The sequence below is a fragment of the Gopherus flavomarginatus genome, chromosome 20, assembly GCF_025201925.1.
Source record: "Gopherus flavomarginatus isolate rGopFla2 chromosome 20, rGopFla2.mat.asm, whole genome shotgun sequence".
Classification (NCBI taxonomy): Eukaryota; Metazoa; Chordata; order Testudines; family Testudinidae; genus Gopherus; species Gopherus flavomarginatus.
The window spans coordinates 4193596-4218100 of NC_066636.1; the positions used below are offsets into that span (position 1 = coordinate 4193596).

Here is a 24505-nt window from a genome sequence, read left to right on the forward strand (position 1 = left end):
CTGGCAGCGCTGGGCTGGATCCCGGGACTGGGACAGCAGGGGGTTGCAGGTCGGGAGTGAGGGGCGCTGGCAGCGCTGGGCTGGATCCTGGGACTGGGATGGCAGGGGGCTGCGGGTCGGGAGTGAGGGGCACCAGCTGCTTGCAGATTCAAGGGGGAGAGATTTCCCTGCTGTGTCAGTGTTTTCGGCACTGGTTGGGTTCCAAAGGGAGGCGCTAACGTGCCTAGTTCGGGGGGGGAGAAACGAGCCGTTGGGCAGGTTCTGCTTGGTGGAAGCTGGGTCCAGCCACTCCCAGGGGCCCAGGAGGTGACACACCAGGACACAGGCCCTGCTGCTCAGGTTTTATTGTGGATTCTGCCCCCCGGCACCGTCCTCAATTCATCTGGATGGCTCTGCGGATCCACGCTACGTAGTTACAGACCTTGGTGTAGACGCCAGGCCTGTTGGACTGGGCGCAGGTTTGCAGCCCCCAGGACACGATGCCCTGGAGCTGCCCAGCGCAGAGCAGAGGCCCACCCGAGTCACCCTGTGGAGAGACAACACCTACGTCATAACGACTCCCCTTGACTGGACTGAGGGAGCCCAGCCCTGGGCTCCCAGGGGGCGGCGTGTCGGGAGTGAGGGGCACCGGCAGGGCTGGGGAGGAGGTCAGGGCTGGGCTAGCAGGGGGCTGCGGGTTGGGAGTGAGGGGCACCAGCAGAGCTGGGGGAGTTAAGGGGAGCCCAGGGCTGGACTAGCGGGGGCTGCGGGTTGGGAGTGAGGGGCACCGGTAGACCCAGTCCATATCCCCTGCCCTGAAGGGAGCTGACATGGTCTGTGGGGCTCCAATCCCCTCTGCAAACCCAGCCCCCTCCCAGCTCCTCCCCTTCGGGTCCCCACCCCCATCCTGCCTTTTGCCATGACAAGTGGCAAACCATGGCTCTGAATCTGGGCTGCCTCTGCCCCCACAGTGTGGGGCAGGGCACCTCTCCCCCAGTGTGTGCCCCTTCCCCCTCCATTGGGTAGAGCCAGACCTTCCCCAACAGGTGCTGCCCATCTGCCCTCCTTCCGCCCCCCCTCATGTGGGGGGGAGAGTTCACACTCCCTTCCACCCAACTATCCTCCATCCCCTTCCAGATCCCCACTCCTGCCCCGAGCCCCCTCACTCCCGCTGTTCCCCCTCACCTGGCAGGAGTCGATGCCCCCACCCATGACGCCCGCGCACACCATGTTGGTGGTGACCCGGCCGGGGTAGGAAGCCCGACAGCTCTGGGCAGAGATGATCTGGACGTTTCCGCACTGCAGGAGGTTGGGGAACGTGGCTGGGGAAAACACCGGGACAGTGGGGTCACTCCCGAGTGACACCGGATTGAATCAGCCCCAGAGACTGGATTGAATCACCCTGGTGTCAGCCCCAGAGACGCACAGGGAGTTCTCCCCGGCCCTACCTTGGGGGGTGGTGACGGTGCCCCAGCCCGAGATGAGGCAGGCGGTCCCGGTGGGCGCGCAGGCCGTGGGCAGCGTGACGGGGCGGGCGGTCATGCCGATGGTGATCGGTTGCGCCAGTTTGAGCAGCATGAGGTCGTTGTCCAGGGTGAAGCGGTTGTAGCCGGGGTGCAGGATGGCGCCGGACACGACTCGGTCCTGCTCCGGCCCCTCCCGCACCGCCAGGTTGTGCTCCCCGAGCCGCACCCGCAGGCCGCTAGCCGCAGGGACGAGAGGGAGCCGGGTCAGAGTCCTGGCTCCACAGGCCCCCCACCCCCACCGCTGCCGCCCGCCTGGGAATGGGGGAGAGACTGGACAGAGCGGGGCCCATCCCCTCCAGCAGGGGGCGGCAGGGACACACACACACACACACACACACACACACACACACACACACACACACAGAGCGGGGCCCATCCCCTCCAGCAGGGGGCGGCAGGGACACACACACACACACACACACACACACACACACACACAGAGCAGGGCCCATCCCCTCCAGCAGGGGTCAGCAGGGACACGCACACTCAAACACACATACACAGCAGGGCCCATCCCCTCCAGCAGGGGGCGGCAGGGACACACACACACAGAGCAGGGCCCATCCCCTCCAGCAGGGGTTGGCAGGGAGACACACACACACACACAGCAGGGCCCATCCCCTCCAGCAGGGGGCAGCAGGGGGACGCACACGCACACACACACACACACACAGAGCAGGGCCCATCCCCTCCAGCAGGGGTCAGCAGGGACACGTACACTCAAACACACACACACATACACAGCAGGGCCCAGCCCCTCCAGCAGGGGGCGGCAGGGACACAAGGACACACACACAGAGCAGGGCCCATCCCCTCCAGCAGGAGGTGGCAGGGACACACACACACACACACACACACACACATAGAGTAGGGCCCAGCCCCTCCAGTAGGGGATGGCAGGGGAAGACACACACACACACACACACACACACAGAGCAGTGCAGGGCTCAGTTTCTCCAGCAGGGGGCGGGAGGGTGCACACACACACACACACACACACACACACACACACACACACACACACACACACACAGAGCAGTGCAGGGCTCAGTTTCTCCAGCAGGGGTCGGCAGGGACACACACACACACACACACCCTCTCACTCTCACTCTCTCTCTCTCTCTCCTCTTACGGTCTGTAGCAATGGGCGGCAGATAGCACCCAGCTCCTGTCGACCAGGATGCCCCCACACTGCAGCGGGCCGTAGATGAAGGCCTGCCAGGGCTGGGAGTAGCGGGGACACATGTACCCGCCGATGATCCGGTCCCCGTCGTCCTGGGCGGACACTGCAGCACCTGTCAGCAAACTCCACGTCAGCACGAGGGGCCCGGACTGGGTGGGAGATCCCAGCAGGGCCACCAGGGGGGTGCTGGTGTCACAGGCAGAGCTGCTGCAATGGGCTGTGGGGCTGGTTCCAGCGATTGTAGGGCAATGTCTGGGTCTTAAATCCCCAGCTGCTGAGGTCATGGGAGAGGATCCATTGATGGATCGATCTATCAATCAATCCCCAAACAGCCCACTATCTATCCAGCCCCACAATCCCCTCCCCACTATCTATCTATCCCCCCACACCCCCTCTACCTATCCCCTCACACCCCCTCTATCTATCCCCTCACACCCCCACTATCTGTCCCCTCACACCCCCTCTTTCTATCTATCCCCCCACACCCCCACTATCCCCCCACATCCCCTCTATCCATCTATCCCCCACACCCCCTCTATTTATCCATCTATCCCCCCACACCCCCACTATCTCTTTATCCATCTATCCCCCCACACCCCCTCTAGCTAGCTAAAGTGGCTCATGCATTAAGATGCGTCAGTCCCGTTCAGTCCCCACGACCAACGCGTGCCCACCCTACTGCTAGCGAGGGTCAGGGCCAGCCACCCTCAGAAATCGCAGCTGTTCACAGCCCTCCCCTACCACCCTCTCCCTACCCCCACACCTTCCCATCCTCCACAACCCTCTCCCTGCCCCCCACCCCATCCCCCCACCCCTACTCATCCTCCCACAATCCCCATCCCTGCCCCCGACACCTCCCCTTCCCCCTCCACATACACAATCCCCCCCAGCACCCATTTCCCCCACATGGGCCCCCTGTCCCTGTCTGCGCACACAGCCCCCCATGTGTACACAACTCCTCCCTGCACACCCTCTTCCCCTCCCACAGCCCCCCACTCTTATGTGCCCCCCTCACCTGCAGTCACTACTAGCAGCACGATAGCCATCAGCTCCATGGGGCTCAGCTGTGGTGATGCACAGGGCTAGTGGCTGCTGGTTCGGAGGGGTGGGGGGGAGAAGGAAAAGGGAAAATTAACAGATAACTTAGCCTGCCCCCTCAACACAGACTCTGCCCACCAACAGCCACCACTTGCTCTGCGTTTGATGCCGCTTCATCCCCAAACATGTCCATTAATCCATCCCTCCATCCCCAAACACATCCATCCATCCACTCACCCCTCCATCCCCAAACACATCCATCCACCCACCCACCCACCCCTCCATCCCCAAACACGTCCATCCACCCATCCCTCCATCTCCATGCACGTCCATCCATCTATCCACCCCTCCACCCACCCACCCTTCCATCCCCAAACACTATCCATATACGTGTCCACTCCCCTCCATCCCCATACATACACATTATCTATCTATCTATCTATCTAATCTGTCTCAATGTTCAGAGCTGTCATGGGGAGTTAGGTACACATCTTGGAGTATTAGAAAGCCCTAACAGGATGGACCCATCTGACCTCCTGAGGAAGCTCTGAAAGTCTCCGCCAAAGATTTCACCCCATGTCCAACCCCCAGGACTGAAGCAGAAAAGGGAGCAGCGTATTGCTCTTCCCACGCCCTCCCGGTTGGATGGTTCCTGGAAAGCTAAGCCAGAGGAATGGCTGTTGCATCTGGTTCTGGGTGGCATGGCCTGCCGTGACTAGCTCCTGCCTAAATGAAGGTCAGGTCTGGCCAAGGGTGCAGGGATCTCCTGAGCCCATGACTCAGACGGGTAGTGTAGAAACGGAAGGACCTGCCTCGCTGCCTGACATCTGCCAGACCGACCCGTCAGAACTCCAGAAATCCCCAGATGGGGCTCCCAAAGCACGGGAGCTGTGGGGGGTTTTAACTGATGGGCCGTGTCACTGGGTGTCGGGCTCCTGTGCCTTTGGGAGCTTGCCTGCCCCAGCCTAGCACCCAAGGGAGAGAGAAACCATGTCTCTCCAGCAGAGAACCCCAGCCAGCGTGGCAGCCCCGTCTGGGCAGAAAACTGACCCACGTTGCTGGAGGGTGTGTGCACTTTGGTGCTTGTGTCCCCCGAGCTCTCACTGTGCTCACCAGGGGCATCTCACAGCCCTCCACGCACCTGGGGCCACCTCCCATCTCCTGCTACAAACTCTCCATGCTCTCCTCCACTTTGTGCCCCATTCCCCTCCCCCAATGCCAGGGGCTCTGTGTGCCCAGTGCCCCTTCCCCCATGCCAGGGGCTCTGTGTGCCCCCATTTCCCTCCTCCACACCGGAGGCCCTGTGTGCCCCATTCCCCCTCCCCCCATGCCAGGGGCTCTGTGTGCCCAGTGCCCCTTCCCCCGTGCCAGGGGCTCTGTGTGCCCCCATTTCCCTCCTCCACACCGGAGGCCCTGTGTGCCCCATTCCCCCTCCCCCCATGCCAGGGGCTCTGTGTGCCCAGTGCCCCTTCCCCCATCCCAGAGGCTCTGTGTGCCCCCATTTCCCCCCCATGCCTGGGGCTTTGTGTGCCCCATTCCCCTCCCCCATGCCTGGGGCTCTGTGTGCCCACATTCCCACTCCCCCAATGCCTGGGGCTCTGTGTGTCCCATTCCCCTCCCCATGCCTGGGGCTTTGTGTGCCCCCATTCCCACTCTACAAACACAGCCCTAATGAAGGCTCACTGCCCTCACAGTAAAATCTAGAAGTTCTCCCTTCATGCCACACCTCCAGGAGCTGGAGATTTAGGAAATCTCTAAGTATTACAAGACTTGCGATAAAAGAGCAACAGTTGGATACTGAGATAGATTCTTCCCAACCCTCCGCTTGCCACCGGTTGGATGTGGGAAAGTGGTGAAAAGCTACTTACGAAAGACTTTGAAGCAAACGTAGAAGCAGCTTTAGCTGTTAGCCAATAGGGGTTTCCTGTTCAACAGACCGTTGACAATTAGTCTGACCACTGGAGATAGTTTAAAAAAAATAAAAAATCAGAAATTTTGGGGGAAATGTCAAAAATTTTGAAAAAAAAGTCAAGTTTAGAGGGGGAAAAGTTCAAGAATTTGGGAGAAAATAGCAAGATGCTTGAGCAAAAAATTCAGGAACTTTGGGGGGAAATTTCAAGAACCTGGAAGAAATTTTCAAAAATGTTGAGTGGAAATTCTAGAATTTGTGGGAAGTGTTGAAGAATTCGCAGGAAATGTCAAGAAATGTGCAGGAAACATTTCAAAACATTGTAGTGGGAAATTTTCAAAAACTATTGGAGACCATTTCAAGAATTGTAGGAATATATCAAACATGGGGAATATTTCAAGATCTTTTAGAGAACATTTTAAGACTTCGAAGGAAAATTTCAAATATTAGGAAAAATTCAAATATTTTGGGGAAAATTTCAAGGATTTTGGAGAAAATTTCAAGAAACTACACAAAACATTTAAAAAGGAAAAAATCAGGAATTTTGGGGAAATTGCAAAACGTTTGGTGAAAATTCCAAGAATTTAGGTGACATTTTCAAAAAATTTTGAGAAAATGTCAAGAATTGGGGAAATTTTGCAAATTTTGGGGGGAATTTACAAGAATTTCTGGAACATTTTAAATATTTCACGGGGATGCAAGATGTTGGGTAAGTTTTGAAAACTTGTAAACAGTTTTCATATCTTTTTTTTTTTCAAACTGGAACAGTTTTGCCTCATTTGAAACATTCCATGACAATTTTTAACTGCTATTTAGTACCATTTTTTTTCATTTTTAAACTTTTCTTAACTTCTATTTCCAAGATAAGCAATTGTCAGAACTGATTTTTTTGAGGTGTCTATTAATTAAGCAGCAATTTCAAAACCTTGTTTAAAAAATAACAATTTCAGAAACTTTCAAAATGGGCAAGTGTCAAAACCAAACCATTTTCAATGCTAAAAGGCTTTTTGCCTGTTATTTAAACAGTTGATTTGTTTGCTCTCAAAGCAGAGGGATTTTTTTTCGCCCTCCCATTTTGTACAACAGGGTTTCATTTGCCTGGATTATTATTGGCGTTAAATCTCATGATTTTTCATGCCAATCTTGCAATTTTCCCAGCTTCACTGGTTATAAAGCCAGGTAGGAACCTCTGTGATCATCTGAGCTAATCCCTCCTATTGTTAACCGAGCACCAAACAAATCCACAGTCACTCCCTTGCCCTTCATCAAAGGGCTGTTGGCGGCTTCTGCGTTAGCAGCAAGTTTGCAATCACGATGGGCCATTTTCGCCAGATGCTCTGGTTTCACCGGTATTTAAGCGAGGGAAGTGCTCCGGCCTGGGCCATACATGGGGTCCGGCTAGATGATCACAGTGGTCCCTTCTGGCCTCGGAGTCTACGAATCCAATAACAGAGCAGGGTCTGCGGAGACAGTGCCCCAAGCACCTGGCCCCGCGTTCTGTCAAGCAGAGGCCACAGGAATCATCCTTCGTGTGGTTCCCCTCCTGAATGAACCGAGATGAAGCAGCGGCAGCATTACCCTTCACCAATCTGTACCGGCCACCGAGCTGTCCTGGCATCCCCCTCCACTGCAGGCTCCTCAAACTGGCTCAGCCCGGAGATCAACCAGAAATCTGCCCTCACCGAAGCTGGGTAATCCGTGCACTGGGTGGAGGAACTTCCCCTGGCACCTCGGCTTCCCCAGCAAGCGACGACGCGTTGGCTTGTGCCCAGAGACTCCTCTCTGCTGGATCCTCCGTGTGCTTGGCTTATAACCTGCCTTCGACCCTGGAACCAGCTGCCCCCGAGGCAGCGTGCAGGGCAGGGCAGGGCTGATCCACGCCTCTCAGCCTGTCATTAACCCTCCGAGGCCTCTCTCACCCTACCTTGGCATCAAATAAAGCCTGGGTGTCGCCGGCAAAAGGGATAAGGGGTGGTGCCACCTTGTGGGGCCCACGCAAGCTGGGGATTAGGGGCAGCTCACATGTCCCAGATGCAGGGGAGGGAAGCCAGAGTCGTCCTGTTTCTGGAGTTGCACCAGGTGAAGCAGGAATGATTTGTGTGGGTCTCACTGAAATTAGAAAGCACGTCAGATTGGTGCTAATGGAGTTGCTGGCTACTTGTGTCACAGCAGGAAGTTAGAGAATCAAGCAGGGCGCATGCTGTCAGGCGAGTGTGATTGTGTGTTTGTGTGTGGGAGAAGGGACTGTCCCTCGCCGTGTGTCTGGGCAGCGCCTGGAGCAACAGGGCCTCAATCTCAGCTGGAGCAGGGACTGTCTCTTGCTGCGTGTCTGGGCAGCACCTGGCACACTGGGGTGCTGATCTCAGCTGGGGCAGAGTCTGTCTGTCTGTCTGTCTGGGCATCGCCTGGCACAAGGGGGCTCTGATCTCAGCTGGGGCAGGGCCTGTCTGTCTGTCTGGGCAGCGCCTGGCACAACAGGGCCCTGATCTCAGCTGGGGCAGGAACTGTCTCTGTGTCTGGGCAGTGCCTGGCACAACAGGGCCCTGATCTCAGCTGGGGCAGGGACTGTCACTGTGTCTGGGCAGCGCCTGGCACACTGTGGCCCTGAACTCAGCTGGGGCGGCTACCGTAATGCACATAAGAGACGCTGCTCATGCTGGGGCAGGCCAGCTTGATGCTGTCTCCGATTCCTCGGCTCAATCCTGAGGCTCAGTGGCATGTTGCTCCCCAGCCCGTATGCACTGCAGGGCGCGAGACTCTGGCCCCGATTCCACCTCCCACCTCACTCATCTTTCCCTTCTCCTTCCCATATGCCCTGTAGGCTATTCCCCCCTTGCAGAGAGGGAAACTGAAGCACAGAGGGGGAAACTGAGGCACGGTGAGGCTAAGTGACTTCCTCGAGGTGGCACAGGGAGGCCAGCAGAGCAGGTCCTTGACTGTGACTGGTCGGCTACTGCTCTAACCACTGCTCTGCCCTCCCTCTTCGCAGGCCCAGGAGTGCCACCTTCTGGATGGGGCGGCATTGCTTGGTTTTGGCCAGCTGCATGGAGGGATCTGCCCCTTTGGGCTGGGGAACGGTCCCGACTTGCCAGCGCATCCCTGGGTGGGGACTGAACCATGGCCCTCCAAGCAGGCACCTCCCTGGCTGGAGCTAAGGCCTTGCAGAGGTAGCCAAGCCCATCACAGGCTCTGGGCCCAGTAGGGGGAGCCAGCGCTCCACCGCAGCACGTGCAGGGGACACACCAGGCTGTGCAGTAAGATGCCAGGCCGAAAACTTCCCTGCTCCCGTGGGGTGTGTGGGTGGATGGATGTTCTTGGCTCCTGATCCTCCTGAGCTCTTGGGGGGCTCCATGGGGGGGATCACCAATTAGGGTGACCAGACAGCAAATGTGAAAAATCGGGACAGGTGGGGGGGTAATAGGAGCCTATATAAGAAAAAGACCCAAAAAATCAGGACTGGCCCTGTGAAATCGGGACATCTGGTCACCCTACCACCAATATCCAGCAGGCTTCAGAGCCAGGATCTGGGCCAATTGGTTTGGGCTAATAGGTAGAGGACCATGGATGGGAGGTAGGGCAGGACTCCTAGGTTCTACCCTGTCTCTGGGAGAGGAGTGAGGTCTCATGGTTAGAGAAAGGGAGGCTGGGAGCCAGGACACCTGGGTTCTCACCTGGCTTTCAGAGGTTAATGGGTTAGAGCAGGGATGCTGGGAGCCAGGACTCCTGGGTTCTGTTCCTAGCTCGGTGAGGGAGTGGGGTCTAGTGGTTAGAGCGGTAGGTCTGGAACTTAGGACTCCTGGGATCTATCCTCCAGTCTGCCATGGACCCACAGTGCCACCTCCCCTTTCTGTACTTTTGTTTACCCTCCCGGCCTTTGTCTACCCCAGGTAATTACACTATGAATTCTCCAGGGTGCGGTGCTCTCCCACGGGACTCAGCACAAGTGGGCCTCGGGGCATTGTTGCAATAGAAATAATAGTTTTTGCACAGCCGATGTTTTGTTGTGAAACCATCTGGGCTACACACATACAGCACATGTGCCTCATCCACTACACAGAGAAGGACCTGGAAAAATGAAGTTACCTAACAGTACAGCTCTAGCTCGCATCTTCTCACAATGAACTATTACAATCTTAACTCTGCCCCCACAAACTTAACTCTCCCCCTCAACCTTAACTTTGTCCCCTCAACCTCATGTCTACTCCCTCAACTTTAACTACTTTGCCGCAAAGGTAACACTGCCCCCTTAACCTTAACTCCACCCCTTAAACCTTAATGCTGCCCACTCAATCTTCCCTTTGCACACCCTTAACACTGCCCCCCATAGCATGGGGTGGTAGAGGGGCATGTACCAAGTGGCGTCCACAGCAGCGGAGAGGGTAGTGGAAGGACATACCAAGTGGAGTCCATGGCAGAGGGAGCAGTGGGGGATGTACCAAATGGAATCCATAGTGGAGGGGCGCTGGGGGAAGTATCAGGTGGGGTCCATAGAGGGGAAGGGTGATGGAGGACATACCAAATGAGGTTCATGGCAGAGGGGGCCAGTGAGGAATGTACCAAATGGTGAGTCTTACTGTCCTACACTAATACTGTGGGTGCCTCATTTTCCCCTTGCGGTGGGAATTGGGTGCATGACTTTTGCTGAGGCCCTCGGGGAAGGTGAGGCTGCCCAGCTGCCTGCACATAAGGTATGTCTGGTGCCTTTCGTAACCTGAGACCCAGGTGGGGGAGGCGACCAGGCGACACTGCCTGGGATGCAGGACAAAGACCAGAGGAGGAGAATGGGCATGTTGAGGCCAGGCAGCGGGGTCCAGGGCAGTTTTCTGTGGGGGACTGGAAGAGGGGGAGTCCAGGGCGTGTGGCCCAGGTTCCCCCAAGATGGACTTGGCTGAAAGTCACTGATTTCTGTGCTAACAAGCTCTGTTCTACGCTATGTACCTGTCGACTAATAAACCTGCTGTGTTACATGCTGGCTGAGAGTCACGGCTGGCCGCGGAGTTGGGGTGAAGGGCCCTTTGGGTTCCCCAGCGGTCCCGCCCTGGCGGACTGGCTGTGGGAAGCCCACGGTGGAAACAGGGATGCTGAATGCTTCGACAGTGTGCTCAGAGAGAGGATCGACCCGTCCTTCTTGGGGACCAACACCACGGGAAAAGCTCAAGGGCTGGAGAACAGCTGAATCTCCCCTAAAGCCGGCATGTCCTTGACCTCTCTCTCCAGGACTTAGGCAGTTTTCCCTGTGACTCTGAATGGGGAACACCTGATAGGAGGGTTGGCTCCTGTCTCCATCCAGTGGACAGCCAGGTTAATGAGCCCAGGCCGGTTGGAAAACGGCTGCTGATTCGAACTAGCACCTCTTTGATCTTTTCCTGCTGAGCAGGGTTAGCTGTGCAGAGAGGGGGATTGATTCCAGTGAGGGACTGGCTCCTGTCTCAGGGAATAGATTTGCCAAGGGATCATCTCTCTGCTGCTCCCCTTGGCCACACACAACCAGCATCAGCATCTCCCTTTCACAGTACAGCTCCATCACGTTGACATGGTGCACTCGTTTGCTGTGAGCCCAGTTAGACAGTTTCTCCACACAGTTCACCTCATTTACCTGCCTGATGACCTTGCAGTTTGTTCTTCCTCATGGGGATCAGAAGCATCACCTGTTCTCCGATGGCATAGGAGCAGGCCTGTGCTGAGTGGTTATACCAGACCTTCTGCTTCCCTTGGGCCCTAGCTAGATTTCCTCTGGCCAAGCCCATGAGCTCAGCTAGCTTTTCCTGGAAAGTCAGTATGTATTCCACCACGATTCTCCATCAGGAGAGGCCTTCCCCTCCCATTCATCCCTCACCAAGTCATGAGGCCCCCTCACTCTCCTCCCGTACAGCGACTTGAATGGGGAGAACCCTGTGGATTCCTGGGGCACGTCCCTCTATGAGAACAGCAGGTGGGGTAAATACTTGTCCCAGTCCTGCAGATGCTGGTTCATAAAGGTTTTCAGCATCATCTTTAGAGCCCCATTGAGCCTCTCCACCAGCCTGTTGGACTGAGGGTGATACGTCGAGGTCCAGGTGTGCTGGACACCACGCTGGAGCAGGGTTGACATTAAGTTGGACCCCTGGTCTGTAAGGACCTCCTTGGGGAACCTCACTCTGCTGAAGATGGTCAGCAGCGCATCTGCCAGTGTCTGCCTCGACAGAGGACAGAGCCACTGCCTCAGGGTAGCCAGTAGCGTAATCTACCCCCACCAGAATGTATTTCTTCCCTGTCCTGGTTGCCTTGCTGAAGGGCCTCACTATGTCCACGGCCACCTTCTGAGAAGGCTCCTCTATGACAGGCAGGGGCCTGAAGGCTGCTTTACCCTTGTCCTGGACCTTTCTCACCCTCTGGCAGGAGTCGCAGGCTCTGCAGTACTGCTGGACAACGTCGAAGACTCCAGGTCAGTAAAAGTTCTGTAGCAGCCTCTGCCTGGTGCGCTGGATTTCCTAGTGTCTCGAGAGCGGGACATCGTGGGCCAGGTACAATAGCCTGTGGTGGTACTTCTGGGGCACCACCAGCTGTCTCGTGATCCCCCACTGTTCCACTTCCCCTAGGGGAGCCCATTCCCGGTACAAGAATCCCTTCTCCCACAGGAATCTTTCCCAGCAGCCTTCCCCCAGCGGTTTCGCTGCACTGTGTCCAGCAAGTTCCCTCAGCTTCTCTAAGGAGGGATCCTTCCGCAGCTCAGCCTGGAATTCAGCAGCTGGAGAGGGGAGTGAAACCAGTTTCCTCTTGCTGCCTGCGGTCAGAGCCCTCCAGACTGGATCTCTGGGACTCAGTCTCTTTTGGTGGAGAGCCCCCATCTTGATCTTGGCCACCCTCTGACCAGGTGGCTCTGTCACCAGCAGCGCCCTTTTAGCTGCTTTCTCTTATCCTGGGGCTTCTTCACCTCTGGACAAGGCAGCCCTGGTTGGCAGCTGACCCGCCCTGGCTGCAGTTCCCCACACTCAGCTGGGGTCTCCGATTCCCCTGGTCTCAGCTTTGCCCCTGCTGTCCCAGTGCGGGTAGGCAGCGAGCCTGCTGCTTTGCTCACAGCATCAGAGCCAGCGTGAGCCACCTGCCCCATGTGCAGGGGGTTGGAAAGTATCTCTCTGCCCCACTCAGCTCCAGGGCTCTGGTTACAGACAGGCAGGTATCCTCCTCCCTGCCAGCCAGATCATCTGCATTTTCACTGACCACTTCAGTCTCAGAGGATTATTTCCCTGGATTCAAATTTGAATTCTTGGCCATTACAGGAGCAGGGACTGGATCCTGTCGCAAATAGACACAGTCACCTCCCCAACAGGACGTCACAGCTGATACCTTGGAGAACTCCAACTACCAGCCAGCCAGACCCCTCCTGTGTCTGCACAGGGATCCGGGCCATAGGAAGGGTGAGGGGCTTCATCCCAGGGACCTTCACCCAGGTCACACAGCCCTTCAGCATCTGCAGCTGCACCACCCGGGGCCTGACAACTGTTCTCTCTGTCCCAGGGTCTTGCCACCCCAGGATTGTCTCCCCAGTGACCACCACCTTCTGCTCCCACTGGGGGTCTGAGGGGCCTGAGCCCAGGAGAGTCCATGCAGAGATATATGCTGGGGTCAGGTGTGAGAGCAAGTCTGCCCCCCCACCCATCTGGCTAAACAGCTCTATGGCCTTGGGACCCAGGAAAGCGCTGGATATCGGAGCCTTTCCACAGGGCCAGCCTGGTTCCATTTGCCAACCTCCCAAAGGCTGCGAGACAGACATATATATCCCCCTCATCCTTAACCTTGGGCAGCAGTTTAGTGTTGAGATTCCCTGCAGAACTGGCACCCTGGGGTCCATCCTCACTCACCCCTGGATGGGTCCCTCTGCCTCTCAGCTCAGCCATCGCCAGTTCCTGTGGCCGCTGTCTCACCTGCTGTTCTGCTTTGTGCCTGTCCTGTCTCTCGTAGTCCTCTGACTCCTTCAATCTCAGCTCCAATTCCATCCGTCTCAGATCCACCGATGGGGAAACAGTGGAAACTCCCTGCTGGTCGGGGACATGGGCCTCCGGGACACCCAGCTGCTCCCAGCCTCCCTCACAGCCCCAGCTGGGCCAGGACCTGGCTCCTTAGAGCGAGTCTCCTCTTCCAACTGAGCAATTAGCTGCGCCTTGGTGAGCTTTCCAGTGCCCAGCCCTCTCTCTGCACAGCTCTACAAGGTCCTTATTAAGGAGATACTTATAGGCCATCTCCCCGCTGTTCCTAAGTGGTCACGGACTCACAGCTCCCCATGATCCCTGGGAGGAACCCCTTCAGGGCGACAGCCCTTCTCTGGGGGTTAAGCCATAGGTTCCCCCACCTCCTGGAACTGCACCTCTCTGAGCCTTCAGCATGCCCCACCTCTCACTAATCCCCCTTCATTTTACTGCTCCCCAGTCACTTAATACAGGATGCTCCATCCCACTCTGCCACCAGTTGTTTCGGAGTCACAGGACCAATGCTCTGGAACTGCTCCATATGAAGTCAGGCAGGACTCTGGTTACTGGAGGGGATGGAAAATTTTGCCCTAGCGTATATTCATGAAACCTGTGTTTTTAGCCAGACTTGGGAGGACCTTGTGTCCCAGGTTAAACAAATGCTGGACTGGCTCCAGGATGCAGCACTGACTATAAAAGCTGGGAACTGCAAGGTGGAAATGTTATGTTGCATGTAAGTCTTACTGTCCTGTACAAATACTGTCTGTGCCTCAGTTTCCCTGTATGTTGCACCAATGCCTAGGTGGTGGGAATTAGGTGTGTGACTTTTGCTGAGGCCCTCACGGCAAGGGGCATGTACCATGTAGGGTCCATAGCAGAGGGGGGGCAATGGGGGATGTAGCATATGGGGTCAATAGCAGGGGGGAATAGTGGGGCACGTACCAAGTGAGGGCCATAGAGTGGGAGGGTAGTGAGGGGCATACCAAGTGGGGTCCATGGCAGAGGGAGGCAGTGGGAGCATATACCAAGTGGGAGCCATAGTGGAGGGGGGAATCAAGGATGTACCGTATGTGTTCAATAATAGAGGGGGGGAGGCACCTTCTGTGCCTAGCTGAGGAGGCAGGAGTTGCTGGGCAGAGGCTCATGGGAAGGATTCTAGTGGGGTGGGGGCATGTCGAGGCCAGAACTTTCGCATCTGGTACTTCACGGCCCCAAGCGGCCCCAGACCAGCAGGGCTATATTACAGGCAGCGGCGTAGCCAGGTTTTAAGTGTAGGGGGAGCAAACCTAAAAAAGGCGCCCTCCCTTGGCTCCTCCTCTGGCCACGCCCCCAACTCCTCCCATTACCCCCCCAGATTAACCCCGGGGCCGGCTCAGGACTCCTGCAGGCTTCCCGGGGGTGCGGATACCCCCCCGTCCCGGGAGAGTCTCTCCTGCCCAGTGCACTCTGCAGGTGTCCCCTGCCAGGCTGTGTCACCCGGCCCCACCCACGGGGCCCTGTCCCCCCACTCCAGGCTCCTGCACCGCACCAGGCCCCCCTGTCCAGACAGCACAGCCTGCGCCCCTGCCTTGCGGGCCCAGCCCCAGAGCCCCTTGCCCGGACCCCCCAGTGCAAGGCACTGGACCCCCGCCGCTCACCTTCCGTCCTGTCCCCGACCTGCTCCCGGCGCTCGGTGCGCTCCACGTGGGACTCGCCAGTCAGGCGGCCTTAAAGGCGCAGGGGCCCTTTTGCCTCCCCCCGCCGCGTTAGCAAGGGGCGGGGAGCGCTTGGCCGCTGAGCCCTGAGCCGCCGCCGCAGAAGGTGGCTGTGGCGACGTTGGGGCCGTGCTGAGCGTGGGGCGCGATGGGTGAGGAGCTGGCCCCCTCACTCCTCCGGCTGCGCCTGCCGCCCTCCCATGGCTCCTCTGGCCGTGCTGCCGCCAGCGCCGGCCTAGTAGGCGCTGCTTTTTGAAAACGTGCTGAGGGGAAGCGGCTGCTTCCCCTGAACCCCACTAGCTACGCTATGGATTACAGGTAAGGTTGCTCATGGGCGTGTATCGCTGATAAATATAGCTGGGGGAGGTGTCAGGGTCTTCCAGTTCAGAGCATTTTTAAACAAGTCACTTCACCTTTGGGGGAGCAGAGGACAGCTCAGTGGTTTGAGCGTTGGCCTGCTAAACCCAGCGTTGTGAGTTCAGTCCTTGAGTGGATCATTTAGGGATCTGGGGCAGAAATCTCCCTGGGGCTTGGTCCTGCTTTGAGGTCCCTTCCAACCCTGCTATTCTATGAAACCCAGCAAGGAACAGCACCTGCCAGGGGGCAAGGGAGTGTCCAACACACACAATGGATACCAGACCCCGGTGGTTGGGCACATGACATTCCCTGCCTGACCCAACCAAGAGCTCAGCCTGTTGGAAAATGAAAGGCCAAGACCCAGTGCAGCCAGGCAGGCTATGCAAAGGGCCTGGAGCATAGCCCTGCATGACATTTCACCCCCAAAGCACTCCAACTTACAGGGGCCAGGCCCCCACTTTAAGCAACCTTTTGAAGGTAGCCCTCTGACAGTGGAGATGGGGCCAGATCAGAGCCAGCGCCCCCTAGAGGGAAAAGGCCCCAGGTCCCATTCCCCACCCCCCTGAGCCAGCCAGTCCCTGCCTGGGGCCAGGGACTATAAACGCTGCTCTATTCAAGTGGGCTTTGCAGAGCAGCCAGGGCAGGAGAGGTGAGTTCCAGATGATTTATTGCATCTCCGTAATTACCCCCTTTGCCCCACCTGGCCCCCGTCCCGGACCCCAGGGCCATCACTTTCCCGCGATGGTCTCCTGGATCCAGGCGAGGTATTTGCAGATGCTGGTGTAGACCCCAGGCTTGTTGGGCTGGGCGCAGGGGTGATCTCCCCAGGAAACCACGCCCTGCAGCTTCCTGTTACAGACCAGGGGGCCGCCGGAGTCGCCCTGCGGAGATGTCACAGAAAAGACACAGGTCAGCCACGGCATGTGGGGCTACGGAGATGCAGCCAGGCTACACCACAGAGATACAGCCACACCACACCACGCTATGGAGATGTAGCCATGCAAAGCCATGGACACCCAGCCACACCATGCTATGGAGATGTAGCCACGCAGAGTCACAGAGACCCAGCCAGGCCACGTAGAGCCACAGAGACCCAGCCACACAATGCTATGGAGATACAGCCACCCCACACAGAGCCACAGAGACCCAGCCACACCATGTTATGGAGATGTAGCCATGCAGAGCCACAGAGACCCAGCCACACCACGCTATGGAGATGTAGCCATGCAGAGCCATGGAGACCCAGCCACACCACGCTATGGAGATGTAGCCACGCAGAGTCACGGAGACCCAGCCAGGCCACGTAGAGCCACAGAGACCCAGCCACACAACGCTATGGAGATACAGCCACCCCACACACAGCCACAGAGACCCAGCCACACCATGTTATGGAGTTGTAGCCATGCAGAGCCACAAAGACCCAGCCACACCACGCTATGGAGATGTAGCCACGCAGAGCCACGGAGACCCAGCCATGTCAAGAAGAGCCAGGAGATGCAGCCAAAGCGGCACCATGGAAAGGCAGCCACACCCATGGGGCCACAGAGCAGCAGCTGCCCCATGCAGAGCCACGATCATGCCACACAGAGCCGCGGAGATGCAGCCACACCGTGCTATAGAGACAGCCATGCCATGCTACGTAGAGCCGTGGAGACACAGCCAGGGTGAGCCACGGAGATGCAGCCACACCATGCTATGGAGCCAGCCCCACCGTGCCACACAGAGCCACAGCACACCATGGAGCCACTGCCATGCCAGTGTCCCCAACCCTCGTTCCCCATCTGCCCCTGCCCATGGGATGGCCCCCCTCACCTGGCAGGAGTCTTTGCCCCCCTCCAGCACCCCAGCGCAGAGCATGTTCTCAGTCACTTTCTCGGGGTAAGCATCCTGGCAGATGGTGTTGGAGACAATATCAACCTCCACACACTGGGGAACATCAGGGTACGTCTCTGGAAGGGAAGGGGTGACAGTTTCCCATGAGGGCTGGCCAAGGCTGTGGGGGAGAGAGGGTAGCATGCCCTTCCATCCCTACCCATGGCCCCCTGGTATCCCAGCCCTGCCACCCCCCAGCTCTGCTGGTGCCCCTCACTCCCAACCCGCAGCCCCTGCTAGCCCACCTTGGGGTCCCCCACCCATCTCTGCCGGTGCCCCCAACTCCTGACCCACAGTCCCTGCTATCCCACACCAGGACTGGAGTCTGCTACCGGTGGGGCTGGTGATGGTGCCCCATCCCATCACGGTGCACTTGGTCCCTTGTAGGGGACAGCTGTCGGTCAGTGCCAGGGGCTGCACGTAGTTAGTGTAGCTGGCCGGGGGTGACAGGCGGAGCAGCATGACGTCATTCTCATAGTCCCGGCTGCCGGCGCTGAGGGCACGGAACTCGGGGTGGGGGATGATATCCTGAGCGGCGGAGAACTGCTCATGCCCTGAGCTCGTTCCACGGCTGTGCTCCCCCAGGCGCACCTGGATGTGACTAAGGACAGAGAACAGAGAGTCCCGGGCTGCTGGCCAGGCCCAGCCCCTGCAACTCCCAGGCCCCAGAGTCCTCCCCAGCCCCCCAACCCCCAGATCCCCAACCCCCAGGCCCCACAGCCCCCCAACCCCACAACCCCCAGGTCCCCAGGCCTCCAGGCCCCCAGCCCCCCAACCCCCAGCCACGCAACCCACAGGCCCCCAGCCCCCCAACACCCAGTCCCGCAACCCAAAGGCCCCCTAGCCACCCAACCCTCAGATCCCCAACCCCCAGGCCCCAAAGTCCTCCACCGTCCCCACAACCCTCAGCCCCCCAGCCCCCCAACCCCCAACCCCCCAACCCACAGGTCCTCCAGCCCTCCAACACCCAGCCCCACAACCCACAGGCCCCCCAGCCTCCCAACACCCAGCCCCACAACCCACAGGCCCCCCAGCCCCCCAACACCCAGCCTCTGCAACCCACAGGCCCCCACCCCCCCCAACACTCAGCCCTCCAACACCCAGGCCCTGAAGGCCCCAAGACCCCCAAGCCCCAGAGTCCTCCCCAGCCCCTGCCACCCCCAGGTCTCCCAGCCCCCCAACATCCAGGCCCCAGAGTCTTCCCCAGCCCCCACAGCCCCGCAGCCTTCAGAGTCCTCCCCAGCCCCCACATCACACAGCCCCGCAGCCCCCAGAGTCCTATCCAGCCCCCTCAACCCCAGGCCCCAGAGTCCTCCCCATCCTCCACAACACCCAGCTCCCCCAGACTACCCAGGCCCCACAGCTCCCCCAGGCCCTAGGGTGACCAGGTGTCCGGTTTTCGACTGGAACACCCAGTGGAAAAGGGACCCCCTGGTGGCTCCAGTCAACACCGCGGACTGGGCTGTTAAAAGTCTGGTCAGCGGTTCTGTGGGGCTAAAGCAGACTAGTCCCTGCCTGTCCCGGCTCCGCGCTGCCCCCCGGAAGCTGCCAGCAGGTCCGGCTCCAAGGCAGAGGGACCACAGGGCTCCACACGCTACTCTCGCCCCGAGCACCGGCTCCACACTCCCATTGCTTGCAGTGCCCAGCCAATGGGAGCTGGGAGGGCAGTGCCTGCGGGCGAGAGCCGCCTGCCCCGTCTCCACCTATGAGCTGGGCCTGCTGGCAGCTGCTGAGCCCCCCCTCAAACCCAGAGCCCCCTCCTGCACCCCAAACCCCTCATCCCTGGCCCCACCCCAGAGCCTGCACCCCCACATGGAGCCCTCATCCCCTCCCACATCCCAATCCGCTGCCCCAGCCCAGTGAAAGTGAGTGGGGGGGGGAGAGCAAGCAAAAAGGGAGGGGGCTTGTAGTGAGTGGGGGGCAGGGTGTCAGGGAAGCGGTGGGGCTAGGATGTTTGTTTTTGTGCAGTTAGAAAGTTGGCCATCCTCCCAGGCTCTCCAGCCCCTCACAGCCCCCCACGACCCCCAGGCCTCACAGCCCCACTCAGACCCTCCAGCCCTGCCAGGCTCCTCAGACCCTGCAGCCAACCCCACAGCTCCCCAGACCCTGAAGCTCCCTCAGGCCTTTCAGCTCCCTAAATCCTGCAGTCTCTGTCCCGCCCTGAGACACACACTCCCCACTGACCCCACTGATCCCCCCTCCCCCCCAACTCCAAAACTCCCCCTCCAGCTCTCACTCAGCCCTCATTCCTTACCCAGATCTTAGTCATCCCTGCATGTCTCACAGAGTGAAACACACTCTTGGCTGTTGGGACAGTGACCCCTCCCACCCCCCCAGTGTGGGTTGGGCAAACAGCCTTGGCTGGCACCCCTGGGCACCAGGCACCTACTCATTGACCGACCTACAAACCAACAAACAGACTGAACTACCCACTGACTGAGCCATCTCCCTCTCTTTTCTCTTACCCACCTACCTCCTTACAAGCAACCTTCTGACTGACCCACCTACCCACCTCCCTCCCTACCCACCCACCTCCCTATCAACCTCCTGACCTCTCTCCCTACTCACCTACCTACCCACCCACCTCCCTACCAACCAACCTTCTGACTGACCCAACTACCAACCTCCCTTCCTACTCACCTACCTACCTACCCACCCACCTCCCTTCCGACCTCTCTCCCTACTCACCCACCTCCCTACCAACCAACCTTCCACCTGACCCACCTACCAACCTACCTACCTACCCACCCACCTCCCTACCAACCAACCTTCTGACTGACCCACCTACTCACCTCCCTACCTACCCACCCACCTCCCTATCAACCAACCTTCCGACTGATCCACCTACCAACCTCCCTCCCTACCCACCTACCTACCTACCCACCCACCTCCTTACCAACCAACCTTCTGACTGACCCAACTACCAACCTCCCTTCCTACTCACCTACCTACCTACCCACCCACCTCCCTTCCGACCTCTCTCCCTACTCACCCACCTCCCTACCAACCAACCTTCTGACTGACCCAACTACCAACCTCCCTTCCTACTCACCTACCTACCTACCCACCCACCTCCCTTCCGACCTCTCTCCCTACTCACCCACCTCCCTACCAACCAACCTTCCACCTGACCCACCTACCAACCTACCTACCTACCCACCCACCTCCCTACCAACCAACCTTCTGACTGACCCACCTACTCACCTCCCTACCTACCCACCCACCTCCCTTCCGACCTCTCTCCCTACTCACCCACCTCCCTACCAACCAACCTTCCACCTGACCCACCTACCAACCTACCTACCTACCCACCCACCTCCCTATCAACCAACCTTCCAACTGATCCACCTACCAACCTCCCTCCCTACCCACCTACCTACCTACCCACCCACCTCCTTACCAACCAACCTTCTGACTGACCCAACTACCAACCTCCCTTCCTACTCACCTACCTACCTACCCACCCACCTCCCTTCCGACCTCTCTCCCTACTCACCTACCTACCTACTCACCCACCTCCCTACCAACCAACCTTCCACCTGACCCACCTACCAACCTACCTACCTGCCCACCAACCTCCTTACCAACCAAACTTCCAACTGACCCATCTATCGACCTCCCTCCCTACTCACCTATCTACCTACCCACCAACCTCCTTACCAACCAGCCTCCCGACTGACCCACTTACCAACCTCCCTCCCTACCCACCTACCTACCTACCCACCAACCTCCTTACCAACCACCTTCAGGCTGACCCACCTACCAACCTCCCTCCCTACTCACCTACCTACCTACCCACCAACCTCCTTACCAACCAACCTACCTACCAACCCACCTACCTCCCTCCCTACTCACCTACTTTAGTACCCACCTACCTCCCTACCAACCTCCCTCCCTACTCACCCACCAACCTACTCACCCACCTACCTCCCTACCCTCTTACCTCCCTACCAACCTACCTTCCGCCTGACCTGTCTACCAATATACCTCCCTACTCTCTCACCTGCTTACAACCTACCTTCCGCCTGACCCACCTACCAACCTCTCTCCCTACTCACCTACCTTACTACCCAGCTACCTCCTTACCAAACTCCCTCCCTACTCACCTTCTACCTACCCACCTACCTCCCTACCGACCTCTCTCCCTACTCATTTACCTACCTACCCACGTACCTCGCTACCTCTTACCTTCCTACCTCCCTACCCACCTACCTTCCACTGACCCACCTACCAACCTACCTCCCTACCAACCTCACTACCAACCTACCTTCTATCTGTTCTGCACTATGTACCCATGTGCCCACTTACCTTCTATCTATCTATAGCTATCCCCCACATCCCCTCTATCTATCTATCCCTGTACACACCTCAAAATCTATGTATCATCTCGCCATCCACATACATACTGTGTATGGGGCTCGTAGAGGGATGCTGGGTGTCTATAGGGCTGACTCTGTATGGGGCTGATAGAGGGACGATGGGTATCTATGGGGCTGGCTGTGTACGGGGCTGGCAGAGGGATGATGGATGTCTATGGGGCTGGCTGTGTACGGGGCTGGTAGAGGGATGCTGAATGTCTATGGGGCTGGCTGTGTATGGGGCTGGTAGAGGGGGTGATGGATGTCTATGGGGTTGGCTGTATATGAGGCTGGTAGAGGGATGCTGGGTCTCTATGGGGCTGGCTAGTGTATGGGGCTGGTAGAGGGATGCTGGGTGTCTATGGGGCTGGCTGTGTATGGGGCTGGTAGAGGGATGCTGGGTGTCTATGGAGCTGGCTAGTGTATGGGGCTGGTAGAGGAATGCTGGGTGTCTATAGGGCTGACTGTGTATGAGGCTGATAGAGGGATGATGGGTATTTATGGGGTTGGCTGTGTACGGGGCTGGTAGAGGGATGACGGATGTCTATGGGGCTGGCTGTGTATGGGGCTGGTAGAGGGAAGATGAGTGTCTATGGGGCTGGCTGTGTATGGGGCTGGTAGAGGGATGATGAGTGTCTATGGGGCTGGCTGTGTATGGGGCTGGTAGAGGGATAATGGGTGTCTATGGGGCTGGCTGTGTATTGTGCTGGTAGAGGGATGCTGGGTGTCTATGGGGCTGGCTGTGTATGGGGCTGGTAGAGGGATGATGAGTGTCTATGGTGCTGGCTGTGTACAGGGCTGGTAGAGGGATGATGAGTGTCTATGGGGCTGGCTGTGTATGGGGCTGGTAGAGGGATGATGGGTGTCTATGGGGCTGGCTGTGTATGGGGCTGGTAGAGGGATAATAGGTGTCTATGGGGCTGGCTGTGTATGGGGCTGATAGAGAGATGAGTGTCTATGGGGCTGACTGTCTATGGGGCTGGGTAGCCAGCTCTCCTGCATCCGTTGGGGTGTCACTGTAGCCCCAGGAGCACTGTGCTGGGGTGTGGGTTCAGTCCCACATGGGAAGCTGCATGGAGAATTGATGGGTACATTGGAGAGTCCTGAGCTGAGCCTCTGCGCAAAGCAGCTCCCCCAACCTGCCCACCCAGGCCCCGCTCCCTTGGCCTCGCCTCCTTCCCCCCCCCCCCGCCTTGCCCCCCACCTCTGCTGGCAGTGGGCGGCAGTGAGAACCCAGTTTTGGTTCAGCAGGGTGCCGGAGCAGTAGTGTTGGTCAAAGTAGTAGAGGAGAACCAGCCAGGGGTGCTCCGACTCTGGGCACTCGGTACCCCCAATGATCCGATTTTCTCGGGGAGAGGCTGCAGGGAGGGAGGGGCAGAGATCAGTGGGGGGTGGGGATGGCAACGGAGCTACGGCCCATTGACCCCAGCTGGGGTCAGGCCCCATTGACTCCAACGGAGCTACAGCCAATTCACGTTACACAAAAGAGATACTCATATACGAACTCAAAAGCAAGCACATACACATGGTATGGCACACACAAACACAACACGGACACTGCACTTTCCCTCCCCCAGCCCTATCAGATCTACTCACCTCAGTGGAAATACACAGACACCCCAGGGGATGACACACATACACACACACTCAACCGCCCGTACAGCAATGACACACACCTATATGTGGACAGATGCAACATCCATACACACGGATACGAACACACATACAGCACCGCACACCCATTAGTACACACTCGGATGCAGGCCCCCTGCTCCTATGTATGTGCTCATTTAAAGCCACACAAACATGCATACCCCAGCAGTACACATACACACACACACACACACACAAGAGCTGGCACATTCCCCTATACCTGCTCCTCAGTACATACACCTATGTAAACACACAGCCATGCTTACACACAGACACATGGATTGAAAAGACACAGTTACACAAACAGCATTACTCACACATATGCAACACACACTATATAAACACACCCACCCACCCACCCACCGACCCTTTACAGAGAAAGGACACATGCACCTTGCACAGCTCACTCATGCACACAAAACATGCACACACAGAGCAGCATGACACACCAATATGCACACTCATATGCACACACACACTTGTGCATGCACACATGACATCCCCACAACTCTGCACACACACTCACACTCATATGCACACATACGTGCACACACATTCATACATGTGTACACACGTACTCACACATACACACACACGTGTACACACACGTACACACACACAAACAACAAGGAGTTCGGTGGCACCGTAAAGACTAACAGATTTATTTGGGCATAAGCTTTTGTGGGTAAAAAACCTACTTCCTCAGACTCCAAGCATCTGAAGAAGTGGGGTTTTTACCCACAAAAGCTTATGCCCAAATAAATCTGTTAGTCTGTAAGGTGCCACCGGACTCCTTGTTGTTTTTGTGGATACAGACTAACACGGCTTCCACCTGATACTGTACACACACTCACACGCACACATACATGTGTACGCACACGTACTCACATGCACACCCAGGCCCTCACCGGCAGGCAGCAGCAGGAGCAGCAGCAGCGCAAAGTGGGTCCACTCCATGGTGTTCAGGGCAGCAGATGCTCCGGCTTGGAC

At 57.7% G+C, this 24505-nt stretch overlaps 1 protein-coding gene across 1 annotated transcript; it reads right to left on the reverse strand.

Moving 5' to 3' along the window:
* Nucleotides 1–353: 353 nt before the first annotated feature.
* Nucleotides 354–24505, reverse strand: LOC127038376 (transmembrane protease serine 9-like). The gene is made up of 9 exons (XM_050930954.1): nt 24424–24505; nt 23067–23220; nt 17837–18105; nt 17445–17581; nt 16365–16513; nt 2638–2940; nt 1402–1681; nt 1165–1278; nt 354–526 (listed from the first exon to the last, which is right to left on the reverse strand). The coding sequence occupies exons 1-9, from the start codon at nt 24470–24472 to the stop codon at nt 374–376; spliced, it is 1608 nt and encodes a 535-aa protein (XP_050786911.1). The 5' UTR covers nt 24473–24505; the 3' UTR covers nt 354–373.

What these genes read in the sequence shown, in the direction of transcription:
- LOC127038376 (XM_050930954.1), bottom strand. Translation starts at nt 24,472, where the DNA reads ATGGAGTGGACCCACTTTGCGCTGCTGCTGCTCCTGCTGCTGCCTGCC. An exon ending in GCTCCTGCTGCTGCCTGCCG is followed by an intron (nt 23,221 to 24,423) that starts GTGAGGGCCTGG and finishes CCCTCCCTGCAG; the next exon opens with CCTCTCCCCGAGAAAATCGG. An exon ending in GCCGCCCATTGCTACAGACC is followed by an intron (nt 1,682 to 2,637) that starts GTAAGAGGAGAG and finishes CCCTGCGGCTAG; the next exon opens with CGGCCTGCGGGTGCGGCTCG.